At 35.2% G+C, this 26,731-nt stretch overlaps 2 protein-coding genes across 2 annotated transcripts; one reads left to right on the forward strand and one right to left on the reverse strand.

The window, feature by feature from the left end:
• Positions 1–3,056: 3,056 nt before the first annotated feature.
• On the reverse strand, positions 3,057–12,868 carry LOC136797995 (large ribosomal subunit protein eL14-like). The gene is made up of 4 exons (XM_067054585.1): positions 12,764–12,868; positions 12,507–12,608; positions 6,588–6,836; positions 3,057–3,118 (listed from the first exon to the last, which is right to left on the reverse strand). The coding sequence occupies exons 1-4, from the start codon at positions 12,764–12,766 to the stop codon at positions 3,071–3,073; spliced, it is 402 nt and encodes a 133-aa protein (XP_066910686.1). The 5' UTR covers positions 12,767–12,868; the 3' UTR covers positions 3,057–3,070.
• A 42-nt stretch (positions 12,869–12,910) lies between these two features.
• LOC136797994 (ubiquitin-conjugating enzyme E2 variant 2-like) lies at positions 12,911–21,742 on the forward strand. Its single transcript, XM_067054584.1, has 5 exons — positions 12,911–13,017; positions 19,516–19,652; positions 19,971–20,093; positions 20,295–20,374; positions 21,090–21,742. Exons 1-5 carry the CDS (start codon positions 12,999–13,001, stop codon positions 21,148–21,150), a joined length of 420 nt encoding a protein of 139 aa, XP_066910685.1. The 5' UTR covers positions 12,911–12,998; the 3' UTR covers positions 21,151–21,742.
• The last annotated feature ends 4,989 nt before the right edge of the window (positions 21,743–26,731 follow it).

A 26,731-nucleotide genomic window follows, 5' to 3' on the forward strand; every position in this document is an offset into this window, starting at 1 on the left:
GTGGGTCCGAAAAAAAACCCGTGGGTCCAAAAAAGAAACCCGTGGGTCCGAAAAAAAATCCGTGGGTCCAAAAAAAAAACCCGTGGGTCCATAAAAAAAACCGTGGGTCCAAAAAAGAAATCCCGTGGGTCCAAAAAAAAAACCCCGAAAAAAAAATCCAACTTCAGTCAAATCCTTGTAGTTGTATATTTCTTTTAAGTTCGTTTATTTTGTATTTGAACGAAAAGCTAAAAGAAATATTTTCTTTATCATCATCCAGACTTAAAACTCTTTCGATATCGCCCAGCCAAAAAATCGTTCCTTTTGGAACGACGTCTTCTTCACCTTATAGCCTCTGATAGAAACATCCACTCGCTTTGAAACTGAATTTTCTTCAAAGAGAGGCCTCCCCAGCGATTTGCGTGATGGCGTGACCGGGGGGTTTTTTCAAGCGTGATGGCGCGATTCCGAATTTTTTTGGCTTGATTGCGTGATTGGAAGTTAGAACGTGATCTCGATTTGACAAAATTTTGGAGCGTGATGCGTGATTAAACGAAATTTTGCTCTGTATGTATTGCCGATAATTGCGTGATGAACTTCGATTTGGTCATTTTTCGTGAAGAGTGATTGAACTTGAAATTTAGCGTGATCGCCTGATTTGGGTCTGATCAGGGGTCTCTTCAAAGTTAATGAAGTTTACTTTCGATTAAAGCAAAAATGAAGCAAGTCTTTTCAACAGTGAGAAATCGCCCTGCAACAAACTTTCTCATTTGTCAATTGCTAGAATCCGGAAACTTTCTCTTTCTGGCGGTATTGAAAGAGTTGATATTTGACTGTTTTGTCCTACCTTGAACTCGAGAAAAAGACTTTCGAACACTCAGTCTCCCGCAGACAATATCTAAAACCGACCCGCAGTTTAAAACACACAAGCAAACAATAGAATGTTTCGAGACATTTATTTTTCCGGAACCAAACCAACCAATGAAATCCACGAAGTTGGATTTTTTTCGGGGGTTTTTTTTTGGACCCACGGGATTTCTTTTTCGGACCCACGGGATTTTTTTTGGACCCACGGGTTTTTTTTTTGGACCCACGGGTTTTTTTTTCGGACCCACGGGTTTTTTTTTGGACCCACGGGTTTTTTTTTGGACCCACGGGTTTTTTTTTTGGACCCAGGGGGGCACGAACCCACGAGGGCACGGGACCCACGGGACCCACGAGGGCACGGGACCCACGTAAATAATCACACTCAATTTCCTCGCTTCGATCTTGTTTTATTTGAAAACATTTGTTGTTTAAGGAGCGCGAAATCAGAAAATATATCTTTTTTTAGCCAGTACCCGACTTTAGCAAGCTTTTCCCTGTCCAGACGGCAAAAAGTGTGGTACTGGTATTAAGCGCCGTTTCTACCAAAACGGACAGACACACGGAAGGAAGGACGGAAGGACGGACAGAGTTGCAAATGAAAGGCCCTATCGCTAGCGCTGGGCCAAAAAATCACTCGTGCAATTATATACGAATTGCACTCGTTATCATGTGATTACATATACTAATTCTCTTTTTGTTAAATTTTGCGGGGATTTAATTTGGCGAATTGCCGAATTTGGAAATTTTGGCGAGGATTTCAAAATTCGCCAAATTTAATCCCCGCAGAAATTTATCCACTTACTTAAGGTAATTTATCCTAAATATTCAATAAATTACGGTTTAAAGTGAGAGATTTGACATTAAAAATAAATTTGTATTGGAAAAGTGTCAATTTTTGTGACATCTTACTGTTAGAAATGTCATTATGCTCAAGGTGTGAAAATATTTAGGTATCAAATTTTTTTTGAAGCCAAATAAAAGTTAATGAAATTACAGAAAATTTCACGGCAAAAGCTCTATTATTTTAGTAGCTATTACTAATAATTTGACCTCCGAACAGAAACAGCCCCCCTAGGCCGAATAAAGTTAAGAAACATTTTCTTTTCCTTGGTGCGTATGAGAGGATGACAAAGATGACAAAAAAACACGCAAAAAAGGGCTATGAAAATTATTTTCTCTGTCTGCGTGCGTACATTTTCCTTGGACCCCTCCCCTCCCCTTGTACGCAAGCATACGCTTTTGCGGAGACCCCCCCCTGGTGCGCACGTACTAGTGAGGTTAGGTAAATCGGTAAAATCACGACGACGAACGAAAATTTAACAGGCTAGTGAGTTTCAACCAATAAAATTTCGTATTTCCACTAGCCTATTACATTTTTCGTCCGTCGTAGTGATTATCCCGGTATACTTAACCTCACTACTATGTGGACGGCCCCAATCTATCTTGTGGTCAAAATTTTTTGCATTTCGGCTTGGAGATATGCTTTTAAAAATTATACAAATTTTGTCATATTTCGCAAATTACTGGGGAATAAAAAAAAATTTCGTGCAAAAATTATTTGTTGCCTGAAAAAGGTTGAAGATTCATCTAACCCCCTATGAGCACTAACCTCCCTTAAAATGAGAATTCCTCGACACCCCTCTTTTTTCGACCTTTCACAAAAGCAGTTGAAAAAGCATCATACTCCATCAAGACTTGTAGGAACAGATCTTTTGCTTCATTCAAATTCAAATGAATGGAAAACACTCACTCTTTTGCAAATTGCCAAATCTTACGACCCCCCTCTTTTTGTCCAAGCCACCCCTTTATTTGAAATTTTCACAAGCCCCCTCCTCTTTTGAATTCAGTAAAATTCTCAAATCCCCCTTGGGGGGGCGGGGGGGGGGGGGGTGTGCCCACTATGTGAACTAATGTTATTTGCTTCCTTTTGTCAGAAAACTTTGTCCAAACCCGTTCCAAGATTAGCTACAAATTTAAAAAGTTTCACCGGGACAGTCCATTTCGACAAAAAAGATTAAACTAAGTGGGTTACAACATCCTTTTGTCGTTTACACACGCACTTTTAAATCGAAAACCTTCGCGAAATTGTAGGCCAAAATCATTTATAAAGTACGACCCTAAATTTAGAAATCATTTTAAGACTAAACATCCCAAAACTTAACCCTTCAATAGCAGAGAAGATATGGAGAAAAAACATAGATTCTCAAATGTAAGGTTTCAATATTTATTTCTTCTTCAAAGTCTTGACGATGGCCTTCACCTTGCGATTTCTCTGAAAAAAAGGAAGAAAAAAATAATAATTTAGACTGATTTTGTAAATCACGACACGACACGACAAGACAACCATTGAGTTTAAGCTATAGAGTTCAATCTCTAACCTTTATCAGGCAAGAAAAAGTGAAGCCTTAAAAAATGCGCCGCATTTTTGACGACAGATTGAATCTAGAAATTCCTTTGTTTACTATTAATATTTTTTTCGAAATTTAGCGGTAAATTTCAGTTTCAATCTGCCATTTGTGTAGTCTAGCAAGCTAGACGACTAATTTATACATAGTAGAAATAAAGCAAAAAGTAATGAATGGAACAATTTTAGTCGTCTAGAAACCTTTGTGCACTAACTCCAAACAAAAGAAAAGTGTCAATATTTGCGATTATAACTTTTTCCTGCTCAAAATAATTATTGAGAAAAAAAATATGTGTGGATTTGTGTATTGAAAGTTTTTCATTTGAGTTGATTTCGTTTTGAGAGTTTGTTGTTGCTTGATAAATTGTTTTCTCGCTACGCAAGTTTCTGCGTAGCTAGCCCCTGTATCTATAAGGCTGGAACACCGGATTCTTCCAGTCGTTTATACAAACTAAATCCCGTATTATTATTATTATTATTAGTATTGGTATTATTAGTATTACATACATTATAAACGACTCCAGTCTACCATTTGTGTAAAAACCAGGCGAGCCGCTCAAGGCCGCGCAACTTTGGTAGGATTTGTTGGCTTTAAATCCTACCAGGGAGATTGACTTCTAGCCCCTCGGGCTTATACTTCATTGAAGACAACCCCGATTGATTAAAAAGTTCTTAATCCTTAAAACAACATAATTAAAGAGTTGGTAGACGCATGGTTGAACGAAATTGTGTTATCAGTTACCATAATTCTTCTCACAGATCAATCTGATCTCCGAAGGTGTCCTAAGGTTACTAATCATCACTTAACACATTTAAACAAAGTATATCGTACTCATCCAACTCAGAAGTAGACAGATTCTGAAAATACTAGAAAAGCTCCGAGGAAAAAATGTAAGGAGGCTTCCAGCAGATAAAGAACATCAATCTCATATGCATTTATCCTTCCTTTTGATGATATTGGCACTTGGGAACGAATGGACAGTTACTGAAAACTTCTGCTCATTAGCTTTAACGTGCCTGAATCAGAAAGCCCAATAATAAATGATCGAGCGAAAGACAACAGCACACATTTTATGTAAGTTTTAGACATAGATGCTTCAGTTACCATAATCACTCTCATAGACCAATCTGATCTCCGAAGGTGTCCTAAGGTTATTAATCATCATAGCACATATTTCAGAGCTGTAACGAACAATTATTATCAAGTTGGATGGATGTAAGGAGGCTTCCAGCAGATAGAGAATTTCAATCTCATATGCATTTATCCTTCCTTTTGATGATATTGGCACTTGGGAACGAATGGACAGTTACCGAAATCTACTGCTCATTAGCTTTAACGTGCCTGAATCAGAAAGCCCAATAATAAACGATCGAGAGAAAGACAACAGCACACATTTTATATAAGTTTTAGACATAAATGCTTCAGTTACCATAATCACTCTCATAGATCAATCTGATCTCCGAAGGTGTCCTAAGGTTATTAATCATCATAGCACATATTTCAGAACTTGTCACGGAAAATGTTCATCAATTTGGATGTAAGGAGGCTTCCAGCAGATAAAGAACATCAATCTCATATGCATTTATCCTTCCTTTTGATGATATTGGCACTTGGGAACGACAGTTACCGAAATCTACTGCTCATTAGCTTTAACGTGCCTGAACTTTTAACAACTCTTAAAATGCACCACAAACATCAAAACAAATTGTTTAGCCCATGCCATGTGAGGGAAATTCGGTAGTCAGTTCAAAACCAAAACGAAACATTCAAATATGTAGAGAATGATGATACTCTTAACCCTATTATTATCAGGCTTTTTTGTGTTTCGTATTCTCAAGGGGGGGGGGTTGTGTTTTCCACCAGCCTTGCATAACTTTTGATCTAGAAAAGCTGTGGACTTGAAACTTGGCAGAAATGTTCTCTACCATATAAGGAATTCATAGAAAATAATTTGGGTTGATGACGTAATCATAAAGGTGATGACGTCATCACAAAATTTCACAATTATCACTGACCAGTGAAAAAGTACCATTTAATAAAATAATAATTAAAGTTGAACAAATGGAGATTTTTCATTTCTGTTTTGAATTTCTGAAAGCAAAAAAGAAAATCTTTTACATTTTTAACATACTAACAAAATGGACGTTTAAAATCCATGCAAAAGATGAGTAAATATTTTCAAAAAACAATGACGTCATTTTTCAAAATTTAAAGTCAGTTGGATGCCTATATCAAAAGTTATGCTAAATTTAAGATTTTGTGATTTTACAGTGTTTTAGCTGGATCAACGGATTAGAATAGGTGGATTAACTTCTCTCGTTGCTCCCAAGAGAGATCCATTGTCTTCTCATTGTTACAAGAAAAATCTGTAAATGACTCTGCGCACTCCTCGTTTAGTTTTTTCATTGTTTTTATAAGAACAATTTTCCAATTTATACAGTTTCGAAAACGAATTTGTCCTATGATTCGATCAATTTTGATGATTTTGCAAATATTTTAAATCCTGCACTTAAGTTTTAGCATCAACAAACGCTAGACCAGTTTTAATGTAAATTTTTAATCTTTTGTCAATGGCAATCTTCAGATAAGTGAAAATTAACGTATGGTCTATAACTAAGAAACTATCGATGGGTCACGAATGGGTTGCATACTGGTGAAAGAAGACTGTATTTAGAATTAGGAAAATAAATTTCAAATTATTTGGCTAATTTCTGCATTGGATAGAAAGGGCTAAAAAAGTGCATTTTCTTATTTAAAATGTACCACGTGATACGTAATGACCAATGAAAATGTTGAAAGTAATGATTTTTTACAACTTTTTTACAACTTATCAAGTTTTAATTGCTAGCAAACTCGTAAAAAAGTTTGATAACCTAACGAGGAGTGTTTTCTATGAGTTCTTAATCCACCTATTCTAATCCGTTGGCTGGATTTTATGCTATGCTTGCACAAAAAGTCCTAAAACCTGATCTGGTCGGTGTATAATTGTAAAATTTGGTATATATGCCGCTAATAAGATAATATTAAAAGTCAAAAACTTTCAGAGTGTTTAACATTTTTTTCAATGAGTTATAACCAAAAGAGTGCCAGCCTGGTGGAAAACACCAACCCCTGATAAAAATAGGGTTAAGGTAACTCAAATGCATTTATCGTCGACACATGCAAACAAATTTATAGTCACTGTTAACCAGTGTTAACCCCTGTCCTTTAACTTAAGCCTCAATCAGTGAAGTTTCTTTATAAATGTCCGAGAAAAAAGCACCAGCATACTTTCTTTCCATTAGTTTGCTGACTGCCAACGTCTCAAATTGGAATGATTACATGAAATGTACTTACAACTTGTTTTGCAACTTTAGATTTGTATCTGTCAAAATCATTCATGTTTCGTTTTGCTTCTCGTAAGGCCAACTTTTTAGCATAAGCAGTAGCACCCCATTTTCCCTTGATGTCATCTTTTTCTAATTGCTTGCGAATGGCTCCACTTCTTGCACCAGGAGGGATGTTAATCTTGAGAGAGGTCAAAGTAAGCTGGGCGAATGAGAAAAGTTGACGTGGTACTCCATCAACTGGGTTATCTGCAAGAACCTATGGTGTAAGATAAATATCATTAGCAGTAGCAATTATGAATACTTTTAAACATTGGGAATTGGTTATTCGAGCCCGGGGGTCAGTACTAAAATCTCCGACATCATTTTGTCTAGCGACGTGGTGACATATCAAAAACTTTAAAATTAAGAAAAAAATAATTTGGGATGTTTGTCAATGTTTTTAGCTATCAAAGTGAGATGTAAGGTTAATCTTAAGTTTTCTGAAACGATAAAAAACTTTCTGACTTTTAGTAAAACTATTAAGAGTACTTGTGCAAATTTATTTTGGGGTCAAAGGTCCTCTAGATCAGGTTTCTTGACTTTATTATGAAACTTGACATAAAACCAAGCTAAATTTGCAAAAAGATTTGAAAATACTGGTAACTTCTAAACTATTATTTATTAATATTCAAATGTTGAAATGTGATAGATACAATGTAAATTAAAGAAATTGCAAAAAATATTGAAAAAGATGATGTCAACAAATTTCGAAAATTTTACTATCTTCAGCATAGATTTTAATCGAAAGCTATGACCACTTACAAGTCAAAAATCACTTAAAAAGTGTAAAAATAAATAAAGGGATTAACATTAGTTGGATTTGCTTTATTGGCCCAGCGCTAAGCGTAGGCCTTTCATTTGCAATTTTCTGTCTGTCCGTTGTCCGTGTGTCACTTTAGGCAGAAACAGCGCTTAAAACCAGTACCGCACTTTTTAATTTTGCCGTCTGGAGAGGGAAAAGCTTGCTAAAGTCGGATACTGGCTATAAAAAATATATTTTCTGATTCCGCGCTCCTTCAAAACAATTTTCAAAACAAACCAAGATGGCGGTCGAAGCGAGGAGGTTAATTCATACTTTCTTGAACATTTTCTTTGCTTTAGTGGTCAAGAGACTTTCAAACCAAAGAAATTTTGTAATTGTTTTTCTTTATAAACCTTTTTCAACATTCTGCCATATCTTATAGTCTTTGCTCAAGTTTTCATAAAGTTTTATGAGTAAAAATTCTACCTTAAATCACTTTCATTTTTAGTTTCTTGTTTTCAAAAAGACTTTACAAATTTTTAGGAAATAATGGCTTCTGATATAGAAATAAATAAACTGAAATGCAGCTGATGTGTAAAATTGAATAAGATTGGAACTTTTTTCTTGATGCTACATAAGAAAACAATCACTTCTGGATCTGTCGCTGTTCAGGCTGTTAACAAAACCACGGTGCAGTGGTCAGTGGTGGGACGTGGTATGATTTTCAAACTCAACACATAATTATTTCAAGTAAACTGATTCTGGAATTTGGTAATGGACACTAAAATGGAGCCCATGTGTAAATTGGAACAAGATTGGAACTTTTTCCATGATGTTACGCGTGAAAATGGTTATATCTGGATCCGTCTCGTTTGGCGATTGGTGGCTTGGTTTGTCGTTTGTCAAACTCGACACATAATTATTTCAAATAAGTTGATTATGGAATCATGTTAATGGAGACTGAAATGCAGCTCATGTGTAAATTTGAAGAAGATTGGGACTTTTTTCATGATTCTACACGTATATTAAATAAAATGGTCATTTCTGGATCTGTCGCATTAAACGATCGGTGGCTTGAGTTTTCAAACTCGACTCACATAATTATTTAAAGCATAAACTGATTCTGGAATCTGTTAATGGACACTAAAATGCAGCTCATGGGTAAATTTGAACTAAGCAGTGAAAATGGTCATTTCTGGATCTGTCACATTAACTGTTAACTCACATTAAATCACATTAATTTTATTAGCCTTGATATGCAGACCGTAAACTATTTCATCGTCTAGTTTTTTAAAGATTATTTTTCTGGTTTACGGTCTGGTCCAACTAACATGCCTGCAGGGATATTTCTACCTGAATATGTGAGTGCACCTAATTGGTTAAAGAGCGCCCACTCACTATATATTCGCGGGTTTTTAAAAATATTTTTCTATGGGCGCGCATAATTTATGGAAATTTTCGACCTAGGACATTTTTATTCCAAACCCCCCCCCTGCTTAGTAAGTTTTGATATTTTTTCCAACCTCCCCCCGCTTATTCCAAACCCCCCAGCTATTAGGTACGTGAGATTGGATAACTTGCATCAGTGTAGGCTAACATGCATAGCCCTTTAAATGAAAGACCTGGCTGGTCATTAAAATACAAAATTAAATCAAAACAAAAATGGTAGAGTAGAGCTGCGAGCGGAGCTGCGTAGTTGTATTTTAATGACCAGCCAGGTTTCATTTGAGGGCTATGCATGTTATGTTAGCCTCCACTGATGCAAGTTACCCAATCTCACGATACCTGAGAGTATTCAACCGGGTGAACCTGCGCCTGTAGACCCGATTGGTAGGAGACCATTCAATAAAATTTCAAGCGTCTAACCGATGAGAAGAACAGCGGTGATTTTGGAAAAATTTTCCCTGTCTTCACTTTGATCCATGTCAACAGGGTCATACATTTGCTGTTTTGCACGCTCGTTTTCAACACGTTACTTTTCGCTGGGCCTTCAAGCCAACAGGCTTCTTGTTTTCTTTCATTTTGTTTCAAGCAAACATATAGTCGCGCGGCTGAGGTCGAAAAAAGTGGCTAGAAAATGATTTTCGTGATATACACCTCTTAGATTCCACTTTTTTCGATGGAAACTCTCAAATTAGTATATGTAGATTCCAAAATCAAAAAGTTTCCACGATATTATCGTGCAAGTAACGAGTAAATGGCGATTTTTTGCGTTTCCAGGCAAAATTGCAAGGCCTGGAAATTCATGATTTTTGGGGGTTTTCAAATTAAAAAAAGACCTATATCACATGATAGAGCTCTTCAAACTGAGCAAAAAAGTGTATTACACCAAAGTCCCAACTTCTCTAGATCAAAAGTTATGAGCCTATTTGTGGTCAAAAAGGTGTTTAATTTTGCATAAATTGATGCAGATTGTGGGGAAATTCCCTGTTTTCCATCAGTTTTTTACCACAAATAGGCCAATAACTTAGAGCTCTATCATGTGATATAGGTCTTTTTTTAATTTGGAGACCCCCCAAAAATCATGAATTTCCAGGCCTTGCAATTTTGCCTGGAAACGCAAAAAATTGCCATTTACTCGTTACTTGCACGATAATATCGTGGAAACTTTTTGATTTTGGAATCTACATATACTAATTTGAGTTTCCATCGAAAAAAGTGGAATCTAAGAGGTGTGTCACGAAATGAAACATTTATCGACCTCAGCAGCGCGACTAATATATGCATGTAGAATTAACAATTAAAATTGTTATCTGGTAAAACTTGATAGAAAAGAGTCAATCATTTGGATTACTTTTCAATTACCTTTAATCATATTGAATACTGTTGATTTTATTAAATATGTTTCCTGCAGCAGCGCGTCAAAATAATCTGAAATAGTTTATCTCGCCCAATGAAAACACGCAATTCACACACACAAAATCCACTTTTGTTTTTTGACCAATCAGAATGCACGATATGAGTTACTTGAGGACCCAGGACGGACCCAGGACAAAGACACAAAGTCTGGGAAATCCTCTCAATTGCACGCTTATGTTCCGAGGCCGTACAGTTATCAAAATGGCAGAATTTTTATACACGCGTATCGAAATTTGTTCTGAAACGGGCGGCGGTAAGCGTTAAGCAAGTAAGTTGACGGGTGACGGCTTTCGCGGTAAGCGTGCAATTGCACGCTTTAAAATTTCTTATATTTTTGACACGCAATTCCTTCCGAAAGCTCTGTTGAATTTCAAAAGCCTAGGGCAGTTTTACTCAAAATTTATCGTAGAAGAAGATTCCGTAAAAATGGATTGCCCGTTAAACCATGCCTTCGCCCGAATTAGAGAATTCTGAACCCCTAGGGAGCGGGCGTAAATTATAACCATGCAATTAGGCGCTTACGCCCTCGGAACGAGGTCGGGCCTTACGCGTGCGGCAGTAACAAAACATAGATTTTCGAAAAAAAATATTCAAGCTTACATATCTCAAGGAAGGAAATCTCTTTTAACATAACTATTTTTTCCAAAGTGTAGAGAATTTATTCAGCTTTCTTTTGCAGAAAAAGTCAGCACATCATGTCTTCATGTTCCTTCAAAATTTGAAAATGAGTACTCGCGGGTGAGTTTTTTCAAACTTTTTGTTCGCGGCACGGCAAAATATTTTATCCGGGGGTTTTAAAATCCAAAGCGCTAGCCACCCGAAACAGCTATCGACCTGGAATTTTTTGCATCGTTCCCCGCAATAGTTTAGCTTTTGAGACGTACCACGTTCGTTGGTTGGAGCAACGTATATTTTTCAGGAAGTCAAATTATGTACTTAAAATGCGTTTTTTTCATTGAAAAAATCAAATTTTTTTATTGAACATGAATTTTTTAGAAAGAACAATGTTTTTTCTTTCCAAATGTGAAAAAAGTAAGAATCAAGCTGTTTCCGGTGGCAAGCGCTAAGGGAAAGATTATGGTGTAATTACCCCCGTTTCAGCTACATCTACGGAAAATAAAACTCGCACCAAACCTCTCGCGCGGAATTTTTCATAAAACACTTTCGCTTTTGGTGCCGTAATGAAGGTACAAAATGGCTGGCGATGCGTGCACGAAAATGCTTGAAAAATTGAACTTCAAAATGTAATATCTTTGGAACTTTAAAGAATTGGAAGGTAAATGACCCCTCATTTTTCTTCTGATGGTTATGGCTTTCCATTAAACTTGTTTTGGTATTCTGCAAGTAAGTTTGAAATTTCCTCTGACCACCCTAACATAAGAGAGGATTTCCCAGACTGACAAAATGGCGGGGAAAGGGGTCAATCTTGAAGTCACTCAACATGCCTAAAGTGAACAAAAACCAAACATTTCCTTCGTTCTTATAAATAGCTATTGTATTCTAACAAAGGCTTTATTAATTTGACCTCCGAACAGAAACAGCCACATCTAGTATCTAGTTCAATTTCAACTGTTTTGAAGAGGAAGGGGGAAGAGAGGTTTTTTTTATCAACTGCTGTTTGAAAACTTCATTTATGGCACTTTAACTTTCATGAAGTACATTTGTGCAATCACTTCACCAATTTTTAAATTCTTAGGCCACGGTGACAAATAAGTTGTGTTTGCGTCCTCCGACCGACTCACTTTTTATCTTAAAAATCTGACCCTTTTCTAGTCGGAAAGGGCGATATTATTAAAATAATTTTGTAGATGCAGCATAGCCAGCGTTTTGATCATTGAGTGTTTTTAAGATTTCTATCCACAATTTTCTGAAGATTTTTTGTGTTAAAAGGCACTAATGCTTTTTGAGCGGTCGCGACGATATGCAAAATAATTGCATTACAGATGATTCTTGTCACCTGAACAAACCTTTGCTCAGAGTGCATCTTGTTGATGATTTTAACACAGCTCGACTGCCTATATTGAGAGCACATTTTTCAGATGGTTAAAGATATGCCAAGAAGCGACCGACCAAATCACATTTTGGGGCTGTAAATGACACGAACACAAGTTGTTGGTGACCCAGGCCTTAGTCTTAGTAAGGCTTAAGAAATAAATTGAGGGTCCCTTTAAAGGATTGATATTAAAGTTGCAATCAGAAGGTTTTCTTTAGAGAACTGAAGTCCCATCTGAAAAAGCCCCCTTCAGTTACACAAAATATAAAAGGTAAATCAAATTGTATACATACTCTTGACTGATTAACTACATTGGCGATGACAACAAGTTTTCCATCGTATTTTCCTCCATTGACAAGTGTCACACGTCCGGCTTCTACAAACTTGGTGAAACCCTAGAATAATTTTAAACAAATTCTTCATATCAGGTACAACAGTTTCCAAAAAAAATTTGTCAATGAAAATGTCTCCACAGATTTCAAAGATTATCATATGACATAAAGTAATAAAGCGAAATGATACAAGGATATGAAATAGAGGATTCACTAACCATGCTGACCTTCAGGAGTCAGTGATTAAAAAGAATGTTCATGCGTTTCTATACTTTCTTTACGAGACCGAAACTTTTTGAGCACCCGGCTGAGAAAACTTTTAACTTAAAAACCGGGGGTCAAACTATCATATTTCTAGTCATTTTGAACCCCGGATTGTAGACTTTTTATATAGAGAAGAAATAAATTCAGGGGGTACCGCTCCAAAGAGAAAATCACCTTCCATTTTGAAAGATGGCGGCGCCGGTCACAGGTAAGCTTCAATTTTCAATTTCAATTTCAATATCTTTTTATAACAGTTAAAAATGAGCTAAAAGATACAATTCCATGAATAAAAATATCCTATAAGAGGATTTCAAAGCTATTCACAGTAAAAATAACCTATTATGGAATATAGGTTACAAGGAAAAACATAATATATACGTTATTTTACAGTTTACTATTAAAAACAAAATATAAACAGGGAAGAAGGACTATATAGATTGTCCCATGAAACAACTAAGAGAAAAAAAGCATTTCACCAATAAAATGTGAATTTAGAAATACTATATGTTATGTGGATAAAAAGCTCCACAAGGTTCAACAACCACAAGGTGTCAATCAAAATTATATATAAATCAAATGTCTATATAAATCAAAAATGTCTAGAAATCCCTAGAAATATAAGAGATTATTTACTCATTTTTCAAATCTTTCTTCAAATGAGTAGAGAAAGCTGTAGAAGAGTACTCAGCTAATTTATAACAATTCCTATGGTTCCAGAACTGAGGCCCATGGAACATTAGCGGACAGAGAGCTTGGTCAAAATGAATAGTACCAACATTGTTTTTAGAATTTTTCCTAGCGATCATATTGCCAGTTTGAGATCTTTGGAAGAGACAAATCAATGAAGATGGAAGATGATTGTTTAGGAATTTATGTATGAGTTTACATGATTCAAGCTCATATAGTTGATCTATATTAAGTGGGTTAAAGATGATCTCATCCTCCATAGGAGGACAGACCTTGTTAATATAATTTTTACATTTAAGTATAGATTCATTAATTCTACCCAAGCCATTGGTTACAGGGGAACCCCATGAAGTTATACCGTATGTCAGATGTGAGTTCACTAAGGCATAAAAAAGAGATATCATATTCTTTCTAGGAAGAAACCAGCCAACTTTGTGTAGAATACCTATATTCTGCTTAATTCTTGTGTGCAGTCTCTTGAGATGTTCTCTCCAGCTCAGTTTATGATCAATGATTACTCCAAGGTATTTAGCTTCATTGACACGGTTCAGAGTCTGACCTGAAATAGAAATGTTGAAATTAGTTTGTTTGTGCTCACTGAAGATCATATAGTTGGATTTAGAGATATTTAGAGTAAGTTGATTAGCTCCTAGCCAGTCTGAAATCTTGCCAACCTCAACATTAATAAGATTTTGAAGAGCTTCAGGGTTTTTATGACTCATAAAAAGACACGTATCGTCAGCAAACAACGTCTGTGAGAATGATGAATTCAATGGCAGGTCATTAATATAAATCAAGAAAAGAAGGGGACCAAGCACTGAACCTTGGGGGACCCCGTGAGACATGGGTAAGGGTGTTGAATTGGCGTCGTTGCAGTAAACGCTTTGTATTCTGTTTGCAAGATAACTTCGAAACCATGATAGAACAGGACCCCTTATTCCAATTTTTTCGATTTTTTTTAGCAGTATTGCATGATTAACTGTATCAAAGGCTTTTGCCAGATCGAGGAAGATTGCACAACCAGTCTCTTTGTTTTTTTTGCATTTGTAGATAAAATTTGTGAGATGTAGGATTGCACAAGAGGTAGACTTACCTTTCTGGAACCCATATTGACCATCAAATAAAATTTTGTTCTTGTCTAGAAATTCAGTAATTCTCTCATGGACAATTTTCTCAAAGATCTTATCGAATAATGGAAGGACTGATATCGGTCTGTAGTTTTTTATATCCGTCTTATTCCCACTTTTGAAAAGAGGTGTAACTTTTGCATGTTTCAGAAGTCCCGGGAAGACACCTGTGGACAGAGATTTGTTGATTAGTATTGCAAGTGGATTGGAAATTAGCTTAGCAAATTTTTTTTTACAGATTCCACTTTTTGAGGTCCAACTATTAAAGCCATGTATTCAACGATTCTTTATCTCGACTATAGAAAGCCTCCAAATCTTGGACTGCATTCCTTTTACTTGTTTTGTCAATGAAGTCCATCCCCAATAAATGTCATTTTCAATCGAAATGGCATGGGCAGTTCCAGAAAAAATCCATAACACCCCTGTGGTGTGGACGACAGAGATTTTTCGATTTTTTTTTCACTTGAACATCCTTAAAAAATAAAAAAAGAACTCTAAGGTAAAATCCATGTCGCCCACAGGGGGCAGCAGACTATAACTGGAACTGCCCAATGTGACACAGCAAATCTCAAGTCTCTGAAACATACAGTAGGGAATATGTTAATGCCCCCACCAGACCAAAAAGGGCCCAACGAATAGGATAGGATTTTGAACGCGAATAATCTTTGACAAACAGCTGAAATAAACACAAATATCAAGTGTTACAATCACTAACATAAAATAACCTAAGCTAAGCAAATATATACAGGCAGTCAGTGTGGTAGACGTGCCAGAAAATCCGAACAAAATTTCAAAAACGCCTTAGTGAGAAATTTAGAAATCCAAAAAAATAGGCAAGAAATAGGTAGGCAGAGAATGAAGGCTAAGGCGGCAATCACAAATATCTTCATTTCGCGTCCTCGTTGGATTTAAAAAGTGAGTCGGTCAGTCGGCCGGTCGGTAGTAAAAATTTTTGGGTTTTCTTTAAGTTGGTCTGCGAGGCGGTAAAAGGTAAAAGGGCGTTAACTGAGGCGGCAGAAGGCCCAATCGCGTGTATGTTTTGCATGGTTTCAGATTATGAAATTTAAACACTGTGACCTTTGACACATAATGGCACGTGTAATGATAAACAAAGTTAAAATGCTGCGAATGCGCTAGAAATCGCTCACAAAAATTGGCAAAAATAAAATTTTTGAGCAAAGGAAACGTCATCAAAACAAAAAGTCCAAAGAATTTACCGACTCTCCGACTCAATTTTACTCAATTTTATGGAGACGGTCGGGCGACGCAAAACGAAGATATTTGTGATTGCCGCCTAAGTTATATTATAATTATAATATACTATATAACAATTATAGTGATTGTTATAGGGAGGCTATATACAAAACCGAAATCCAAAAATTTCTTACTAAAATCACTGTCTAAAAAGCACTAGATGTTACCACCCAACACATCATATTATTTGGATATCTTCTCTAGGGGTATCCTTCAAATTTCTTCAGCAAGCGGCGGTGGGAAACAGTATCGAAGGCTAGTAAAATCCAAATACTTCAAGGGAAGAAATTTTGGTGGGAATTTGATTTGGCGGATGAATTGAAAAATCAAATTTTGCGGGAATTTTATTTGGCGGATGAAGGACATTTTAGCCATTAATAAGAAAAAACCTGTTTTAAGGCCTGAAATAGCACACATTTGGGGAATAAATACAATAATTTAAATTTGGCGGGAATTTAATTTGGCGGAAGGTTTGAAAATTTAAATTTGGTGGGAACTTACTTTGGCGGATTTTGACCAAATTTCTCCCCTATGTGTTCACCTTTCTTGACACATTCTCTTTAATTGATCATATCTTTAGAACAACAAATTTTTATATATCAAAAGTATATATTTTCTGAAAGCCAATAATATTCTCTTTCTAATGGTAAAAGTTTCAGCTGAATTTAAAAAACTGGGCAGGATATAATTATGATCTTAAGAATTTTGACCTTACCTACTTCAAAGAAGTTAAAGTCACCCATAGCTTTTGAATTTTGAAAAAATAATTTCGATACTATGTTCCCAATAGATTGAACTAAAAAAGTGTCTTGGGATTTTTTTTGGGATTGACTTCAACTCTTTAAATCCTAAGTTCTGTAAAAATATCGATAAAAAAGTAAATTTAAATGTGATTTTTTCAGTTATCTGTAAATTGAGGAAAAACAACTCGGTTAGAAATAAAATCCTAAGACACTTTTTAAGTTTGATCTTTTGGGAATCTCATAAAAAAAGAATGAAGTCGATATCTAAATGCTATGGGTGACTTTAACTTCGTTAAAAGTAGTATGGTGTGGTAAAATTTCGTTTTTTTCTACATCAATTTGAAATTTTTAACGAGATGATTGCTGTTTATTCGAGTAATCAGTGAAATGTGTCAAAAATATTACTATTCAATAGAGGTGAGAATAAACATCAGCTGAATTCTCTCTTTTGTCTTTGATGTTTCCGAAAGAGACAATTATTTGAGTAAATAATCCATCATAAGACGAGCTTTGTTTTGAAATTTAAATGGTTATAACTCCGGATTAAAAAAAGATTTTAAGATCGCGATTTTACCAAAATGAAATCCAGTAACTTTTCTTCCACTTTGACTGAAAAAAAAATTTTTGACAAAAAATCGGAAAAAAGGTGTACACATACCTTAAGGTATATATTGTATCAACTACCGTGAGTGGTACTAAATCCGACAGCCCTGCCTAAATCCAACCCCCCAAATAACTGCTATGAAAAAAAATTCTATGTTTACAAACATTCCCTCTTCAAGTTGAACAATAAACTATTGGAAGAAATCTAGAAACAAAACATCTAACAAGATGACTATAATGTCAAGATGTCAATTAATGTGATCAAAAAAGTGCGAGTTGTAAAAATAATTACCTCTATTATTCTGAATCTGTTGCTTGTGTTTAAAACGTTAACAATTTTGTAATAAAAAATTATGTTTTGTATAAGAAGCAATTATTGTTATTTGAACCATTTAGTTAAGTGTATCAAACCTTTCAGTTTAGTTGACACTTTGGTATCTTCATTGCGTCACAGCGAAAGATTTGTTTTCATTTTGTATCTTTGAAAGACCCCATTGGATTTAGGCAGGGCTGTCGGATTTAGGACCACTCACGGTACTTTACCATTAGCAATGCATTCGCAACACTTATTCAAGTAGTTCAGGAGTTGATTGGTGACTGATGAAGCCACATTGTTTATTTTTACAATAGCTTTTGATCTTGCAGATGATTCATGATAGGCTTCCTTAGAAATGATTCCATCAATTTACAGACAACAAAGGTCAGGCTGACTTGTCTATAGTTAATTGCTAGAAATAAAAATGCAATGCTAAATTTTGAAGCAAAATAAAAAAAGCAAAGCAAAATTTTGAAGCAAAATAAAAGAATTGAAAGGGCTTTTCAAACCAATTTTGACTTTTGTGATCTTATTAAGTTTTGGGGCATTGTACTGTAAAATTTGGAATGATGGAAATGTATGCTTGTAATAATGGAAAGGGCAGTCTAGATCAAACTTCTATATCAGGATTAGAAACTTGGCTAATGTTACCTCTTTTCTCTTTCCCTTTGCGACAATACAATGCTGACAAATTGACACGACATATTGACATTTATGTAATTGGTGTAATCCCTGTCATGAAGTTTATATTGAAATATGCAACAAAAATGAAAGTGGTCTCTTCTACTGATGGCTTTCCGGCACTCCTTCACAGACTGTTTATCAAATTTCCACCAATGAGATTTCCGCATTTCACACAGCCCTCTTTTTTGGCACTTGTGCCCTCTCAGTGCCTTGCACAAAGGGCAGCTATAAAATCTCTCACCCTTCATATTTGTTTCAGTCCATGATCCTAAGGCTTAGGTTTTTTCTCATCTTCAATTCTCTGAAGAAAGCGGGAATGCAATGCAAGAGTTAGATTGTCAACAAAGTGCCATAAAATCATTGAATAAAAGAAGAACTTCAAATCTTAAATATTTTCATTTTGAAGAATTGGTGCAAAAAAAGTGAAACATGGAAAAGTTTCATTTTTTATTGGTTTAATCGAAAAAGGGGATTTGGAAAACTTTTTTTTATGTTTGGTTTTTTGCACAAGCCCCTGTAACTATAGGCGAGCCTCCCGTTGCTGAGATATTGGCTTGAAATCGAAACTGAAACCACTGAAAATGAAAGTAAAATGGGCCCGTACTCAAAATCTTGATATATGAGTTTAAGGGAGGGAGAAATAGTAGGCTTTATCATTTGAGCATAACATCTTCTTTATCTTAATTGAACGTATCTAAAAGCCTAATCTCTTTACAGTACAGTAGTACAGAAGAACCCTGGTTTAATAGAGACTCCAGAGTATATCCTTGCTGCATTTGAAGGGATTCTGTTCAAAGGAACAACTTTCCCTGAGGAAATACAGGAAAATGGGTTTGTTTACCTCCCTAGGACAAACACTAGAGAGCAACAAAATATGTATGCAAAAGTTTTTGAAATTACAGGAAAAGTGTATTTTTTATGTTCAGAAATTTCAAAGACATTACCAAGGAAGTAGGCTAAATTTCTTTGAGATCACGTATCAAATATCTATACTGAAAACTATGCCTTGATCTTTCTAGTTTGAAAGGTCATTCGGTCAGAAAAATCTAATTGGACTCAAAGACTTTTATAGGATAAATTGACTCTGAAAAACTGTTAAAAATGTTGGTGAAACTTTAAAGTATGATCGGTCAAACTTTACTGAATTTGTTGAATTAGTAGAACAGTTTGTGTAATGAATTTTGTGGTTTTCTAAATCATGTTATTTGTCTATTATTTCATCTGTTTGATTTTAATTTGGATTAATCACTATCAAAACAATAAATTAGTTTTGTCTTTATTTTGTTTTTCAGTTCCAAGGAATTTCCGCCTTTTGGAGGAATTAGAAGAAGGACAGAAAGGAGGTGATGGCACTGTTAGTTGGGGTCTGGAAAATGATGATGACATGGAGTTAGTTCGATGGACTGGTATGATCCTTGGCCCTCCAAGAGTGAGTACACACGCGGGCACTAGGCTTTCCTTTTAAAACATTAAAAAACTGCGCGCAATCTTAAATTTCAATGGCAGGGAAGGGCTAATTCCAGAGTAATTGCCTTGGACACAACAATTGCCCCTAATTGTAACGTTTACAACAATTGAGATTTTTTATAAAGAAGAAATATATTTCTATTAGAAAAGAGGGGAGCAGTTGTCTTGGGTAGGGGACTATACCCCTTCAAAATCGTTGACTTTCACATCTTTTCATTCATCATTAAAATATTTATATTTGTAAGTTACGAACCTTGAATTTTATCCATTTTTACAACAGACAGTATTCGAAAACAGAATTTACAACTTGTCACTGGTGTGTGGCCAGAAATACCCCAACGAAGTACCTACTGTGAGATTCACTACACGTGTAAACATGAGTTGTGTGGATAGCGCTGGAAAGGTTAGTATTTTGAAATCGAACTCCGAGGTCTTTCCTTTTTTTTGGTTTTGGAGCCATTGAAAAGGAAAATAGTTTGTAGTTAACACTTTAAGGACCGGACAGCCCTTAAATATAAAGTTCACTTAGCATACTTTCCTCACAATGCAATTGGACTTGACCGAACATGATGACAATGTATTGATTGTTGTTCCATTTTTCTAGGTTGAAGCCAAATTAGTGGGGGTTCTGGCCAAATGGCAAAGGACGTATACCATTAAAACTGTTCTCACAGAGTTGAGGAGGTGAGAGCATTTTGTTTAATCTCAAAAGATTGGTAACTCTTTGATACCTTATAAACTTGAAAGTATTCCTCCCAAGACAAGCACATTCCAGCTCTTTGCTTTTTGATTTTCTTTCACTATTTTTAAAGGTTACTTTTTCCACCCTATTTTTTATAACAAATTAAGAAATTTGTTGAATATAAGAACTAAAGTCGAAGAACATGAACTTTTGTATAATTGTGCTATGATCTTCATTTTTATATCATAAAAACTTTTAAATCTTAGAACGTTGTCATAAATGCTTAAAAATAATAAATATTCCAAGAATAATGCATTTTTAAAGGGCTCTTTTTGTTGTTTTTGATGGTTTTGGAAGTCAACCAGTGATAAGCTTTAGGCTATATCTTTCGATAGATAAAAAAATCACTCGTGTGAAAATTATAAATATAGCTCTGTTATTGAAGAAGTTGATTTTTTCTTCTTCACTTTCAATCTTAATTTTCCGACATTTTTTGATTTTTTTTGTTTTTGATAATACACCACTCTTGAATATCTCTCTAACAAGCACTAAAACATTATTCAATTCGAATTCTCTATCAAAAGTTACGGACTTTTTTCGTCTCCGCTGCAGATTATATTGAGACAGACTTCAGAACCATAATGGAATTTGAATGGTTTAAATTTCATGGGCTATATAAATAGTTTGCTGTTTAGTCTATTTTATTTTCTTACTCAGGATTATGACCGCAAAGGAGAATTGTAAATTATCCCAACCACCAGAGGGATCTTCATATTAGAGCGAAGCTGGGCTTCACCATTACAATTTCTTATAAAGACTCACTTTGTAGATGATAATTCGAGCGTTGGGTGAAACTGTTAGGAGATGCATGGGGATAGAGCCCTGCGTTTTACCGGACACGGACATTCTCCTTTGGAAAACAACGTACGAACATTACTGTAAAAGGAATGGAATTGAAATTTCAGAAAAAACCTTCGTATTTGCAATTTTCTTTAGAATTTTATTTTTAAATCAATTTAGATTCTACTGTTTTTTTTCTAGCCTTTTTTTCTATTGACTTTTCCATATTATAATTCCGTGCTTTTCTTAGTTAAATTATGTGCTGATTTTGGCCAATTGTCAATACTTGATGAGTACACTTAATTTCTTTTATTCTTTAATTAGAAATTACATCAAGTAAATCATGAACATTTGATTCACCGAATAGACTCGTCAACGTAACTCAAAATTACTGAAACAGAATGGCTTCAAATTTGGAGAAGTAAACTTTAAATATAGGGTAAATTGAAATCATCAGTATTTAGCATATAAAGTTATCATTATTGTGTTTGTGTATAGTTCATTGTCACAATAAATTAATGACAATACAATTATTCCATTTTAAAGTCCTTCAAATACTTTGGTGAACAAACTTTCACGAACAGAAATTTTGCTTAAATGAATTGCAAAATATCTTCAACTCCTTTCGCCGAAATTAATGTTGTAAACTTCCCAATTTAATTTAGGCTTCTGATCATCCTCTAGCAAAAAAAGTTTCAGGTCTGCGAATCAGACTACCTTGGTCGTGGAACTTTCTAAGCTTTAGTATGTTCCCAGTTTCCGTTAATAATGTCTCACTTTAGCTGTTTTCTTGCAATCTTTTATTTTGACTTTTTATCTAGCAATGTCAGAATATTTATCAAACAAATCTTGTGTAGCGAAAACTAGAGAAAATGAAAAAACTAGAGTAAAAACTTAAGTTTTGAGAATTTTTCGACCCACCCCGCCTTATTCCAAACTCCCCGTTTATTAGGAACCCGAGAGTATATTAAAAGCTCTTTTAACCCGAGCAACAAAAAATTTTCGATAACGTTTGAAATCTTTATTCATTTTCAAAAAACGACGATGTCATCAATGAGGCCGAAATTTTCACCAAAGATGGCCATTCATATTTAGTACACACTTTCAAAATTTCAAGTTTGACAATAGGACCCCCCTCTAATATTTTTTTCGCTTTATTCTTTTTTGCTCAAATTTTGTGAGACAACTCCGTGTGACATGTATTTTTGGGGAAAAATGGCGAAATTCTTCAAATTAAATTCGCAAAGCATACAGTAGTTTACGACACAATAAACTTGTTTTGAATCATGAAACATCCTTGGGGAAATTTTAGTTTGTGTTTTTTTTATTTTTCACTAAGAAATTTTATGACACTGACTTACCGTACTTACTTCTGGCCTTTTTCGCGTGCCGTACTTTACCTGCAACGTCGATGCCCATAACAATCCAAACGATCCCTTAACAATCAAAAGCGCCAGAATTGCAAAAAAGGGGCTTTATTTTTATAAGTTATGTCTAGCTCCCCATATATATACATATTTCGTTATACTTATAGAAATTGTTAGCCGCTCATTGCTTTGTTTATATCTATATATTTATAACTGTTTTGACTACTTCCTAACAAGAAATATATTTTATTTTAGAAAAAAAAAAAAAAAAAAAAAAAAAAAGGGGCTTTGCCGCAGCAATATCCGAGTTTTTCCGATTTTAACGCTATGCTTTTGATTATTAAAAGTTAAGAATAAGAGACCGTTTTGTGAAAAAGACCAGAAGGGATAGACTAGCGTGAGTATCACAGCTCGAATAAACTGATAAATATCGAAGGGATAGACCGTAATCTTTTTCGGGCTATGGGCTATTTATTTTGCCGGAACATCTAGGGTTGTCACGTTACCAACACAAATGGACGTAAATAAAGAAGGTTGCTACGATTATTTTGACCCCCGTGTTGATCGTGAAATAGTGCGAAATTTTCTTTGTGTGACATGTTTTTAACGGGGGTAAAGAATTTTGATCACATGTCAAAACATTCGAAACGAAATGGTAGATGAGCAGCGGTAGAAAAAAGATCAACTGCTGGGATTGAGGAGATGAGAATAGGCTGAAGATCATTCATCCTCCTGCCTAATGAGATGAACTATTTTTCAACCTTCCAGCTTGAGATTTCCCTTCAATCGAAGAATTTGTGATGCAAGTATAAAGTTTTTTAATCATTTCAATTTTTCATCAACAGGGAATGCGCCCATGAAGCTTGAAACCATCATGGTAGCATCTTTTTCATTTCTGTAATTTTTACGTAGAATTTGCAAGATTAGGCTTCATTTTCTTAATGCAAATACAATACTAGACCTAGAACTAGAATCTACATGCTCGTTTTTGGATTATGATGTCGGTTTATAATGACATAGGTTTGAAGATGTGATTTATATAGCAAATTTTCGCTTGGGATAGAAGTTACTACGTGCACACAATATAGCAAAACTGCTTCGCTCATAAATTCGCTTCGCAAAAATCTTCAATAATGCCAAAGCAAAGTCGCAAAAATGAAAAAAAAAACTATGCGTGTTTTAATCCCTATTGGGCCACAATCACAAAAACTTGCATTTATAGCTAGTAAGGTATATACCATCAACCAGTTAGCCACACTAGCGTCCCGCCAAAATGCGTATCAAAGATTAATGCTGCGAAAGCGCTATATCGTTTACTTGACTCTCAAGCAAAAAAATGCACCGCAAAACTTCTAAAGGAAAAAATGAAAAAATAACCCGGTGCTTTTTAATGAAATTAACATTTTCAAAAACTTTGAGAAATTGCCTAAAATTTGAGCCATAGATGAAAAAAATTGAGCCAAGCCAACCTTGAAAACTAATTTGAAGATCAACTTACCAAGAAAAAGATCTACGGGGGAGGCGGAACCCACCTAGATCCGCGCACTGCCGGATAAGCTATCTCCCGGAAATTTTGCCGGACCTCAAACAATGACCCATTTACATGTGCATAATTGTTTTATCTTTAGCGTATAAACAAGGCCTTAAAAATTGAAGCGCTGTCTCGGGAATTGAATGACAAATTTTGGTTGGTTGATTTTTGCTGCTGCACGTTTTATTTTGTTTCCAACTTTCAAGTTTTAATTAATATTGTCTTGCGAACTTGATTCAGGTAACTCTCATCCTTGTTGTTGAAATGTATCCTGTAGATGACTGATGTTGTTTTTTCTGAAAGCTAGATTTCCTAGTGTGACTAACTGTCAACTGCTCTAACTTGGGACGATTGGTCAAAACATGGGACTGGTTGATATCTGGCCTGTATGTTCACTTACTGTTAAATCTCTTAAAATTGACAACAATTTTTTTTGATAACTCCACCAGGTTTATCAATCATACTTCTTCGTTCCTCTTAGAGTGCACAGACACTCCCAGACGATCTCAATCGAACGGAATCGACGATCGAACCAGTCGAAACAAATCGAATGCAATCGACCGATTGAAATTCGATTGTCGAACGCAAAAGAGGTGCAAAAGAGAAATCGTGTATTTTTTGATACGCCGTTCATTAACTGAAATCAAATGACTTTGGGGGTTTGGTGAATTGCCGTCCCATGAAATAATCATTTCAATAAATATTCCAGGAGATAATAGTATTTCAAATTTTTGCTGACGTCAACAACAGCAAAAAGTGTTTTGCTTTAAATTTCCCAAAATAGCTGAAACAGAATTTTTGGCCCAGGGCTTTTTGGAAAGGTATTAATATGAAGAGTGAAAATAACGAAAAATTTTCCCATAAAAAGGGGTGGAACAACTGGCCGTCACGATTTATCAAATCTTTTGCACAGGCCGTAACTTGCATGAGTAATCAAATGCAATCAAATAATCAAACAATCGAACGGCCAATTCCTAGGTAATATTCAATTGTGTTTGATTGCATTCAAGTAGGGTTAGATTGTTTCAATTGATAGTTGACTATGTTCGATTGATTGTCAATTACATTAGATTAATCTTTGATTTCGTTCGATTACGATTATGTTCGATGAGTTTGATTGCGATTAAATTAAATTAGATCACTTACGTTAGAGCTTTTTAGCATGGGCAGTCAAGCGCTTAAGTACCGTAAGAAAGCAAATAAAATCAATCGAACGTAATCAAACATAATCAAATACAATCAGTATAGACTTAAACTTGTATATCAAGATTACAGGATTTCGAGTACGGGCTGATTTTACTTTCGTTTTGAGTGGTTTAATTTTCAATTTCAAGCTAACATATTAGCAACGGGGTGCTCGCCCATAGTTACAGGGGTTTGTGCAAAAAACTAAACATAGGAAATTTTCCAAATCCTCCATTTCGATTAATATGCAATTAAAAATGAAACTTTTCTATGTTTCACTTTTTTGCACTTATTCTTCAGAATAAAAATATTTCAGATTTTAAGTTCTTCTTTTATTCAACGATTTTTACGTCACTTTGTTGACAATCTAACTCTCGCATCAAATTCCCGCTCTCTTCAGTAAATTGAAGATGGGATTGAAACAAATGTATGAAGGGTGGGATTTTACAGCCGCTCGTTGTGCAAGGCACTGAGAGGCCACGGGTGCCAAAAAAAAGGGCCTTTTGAAATGCGGCAATCTCATTGGTGGAAATTTGCTAAACAACTGCAAAAGAGCGCCGGGAAGCAATCAGTAGAAGAAACCACTTTCGTTTTTGTTGCAGATTTCGATATAAACTTTTTCTTTACAGGGATTACTTGTCACGGTATTGTGTCAACTTGTCAGTATTGTATTGTTGCAAAGGGAAAGATAAAAGAGGTAAGACTAGCCTAGTTTCTAATCCTGATATAGGAGTTTAAGCTTAGACTGACAATCGAACGTAATTGAAGCAATCGAATGGCAAATCCTGGGTAATATTCGATTGCGTTCAACAATCGAATTGCAATTATTCGATTGTGTTCAACTGCATTCAATTGCGTTCAATTTATATTCGGCGTTCGATTTGTTCGGTTGACACCGTCTGGGTATAAAGTTTGTGGATATCAGTGTCAGGATGATTTATCAATAACTCAATACTCATTCCATTGTTTTGACGAAAGACTTTTCATTTAGCCTGGAAACCTGGCAAAAAAACCCATATTCATGAACGCTGAACGATGAATTATAAAATACACAATTTCTCTTTCACACTGAGTAGGCTTTTAAGGGGTCACTCACATATCGATTCTTACCACGACTAACATCAAATTGACGCTAATTTGAAAACCCCCCACCCCCACCTCTTCACGTCAAAGTTTAAAAATAATCAAAAATCGATGAAACTCTAAATTTTCTCCTTCACTTTCATTGTTATTTCGTCAGCCATCTTTATTTTTGCTAAGCCTCAAATATTTTTCATTTAAAAAATAACGGATATAATTTCTAAACTTTTTTACCAATAATCCCAGATTTTTTTATCTGTATATAAGAGCCGTTGATGGTATATTTTTCATGAAAAATGACCTTTATTCTGGCTTCTTAACAATTTCTTTTTTTTTTAATTTTCAAATCTTTTCAT

The sequence above is a fragment of the Clytia hemisphaerica genome, unplaced genomic scaffold (assembly GCF_902728285.1).
Source record: "Clytia hemisphaerica strain Z4C2 unplaced genomic scaffold, Clytia hemisphaerica genome assembly, whole genome shotgun sequence".
NCBI classification, from domain to species: Eukaryota; Metazoa; Cnidaria; class Hydrozoa; order Leptothecata; family Clytiidae; genus Clytia; species Clytia hemisphaerica.

Excerpts from the sequence above, each read along its gene's own strand:
- LOC136797995 (XM_067054585.1), bottom strand. Across the intron at positions 6,837-12,506 it reads ATGTAGTTAATCAGTCAAGA|GTTCTTGCAGATAACCCAGT; the intron begins GTATGTATACAA and ends CTTACACCATAG. Across the intron at positions 3,119-6,587 it reads CTAAAGTTGCAAAACAAGTT|AGAAATCGCAAGGTGAAGGC; the intron begins GTAAGTACATTT and ends CCTTTTTTTCAG.
- LOC136797994 (XM_067054584.1), top strand. Across the intron at positions 20,094-20,294 it reads GTGTGGATAGCGCTGGAAAG|GTTGAAGCCAAATTAGTGGG; the intron begins GTTAGTATTTTG and ends CCATTTTTCTAG. Across the intron at positions 20,375-21,089 it reads GTTCTCACAGAGTTGAGGAG|GATTATGACCGCAAAGGAGA; the intron begins GTGAGAGCATTT and ends TTTCTTACTCAG.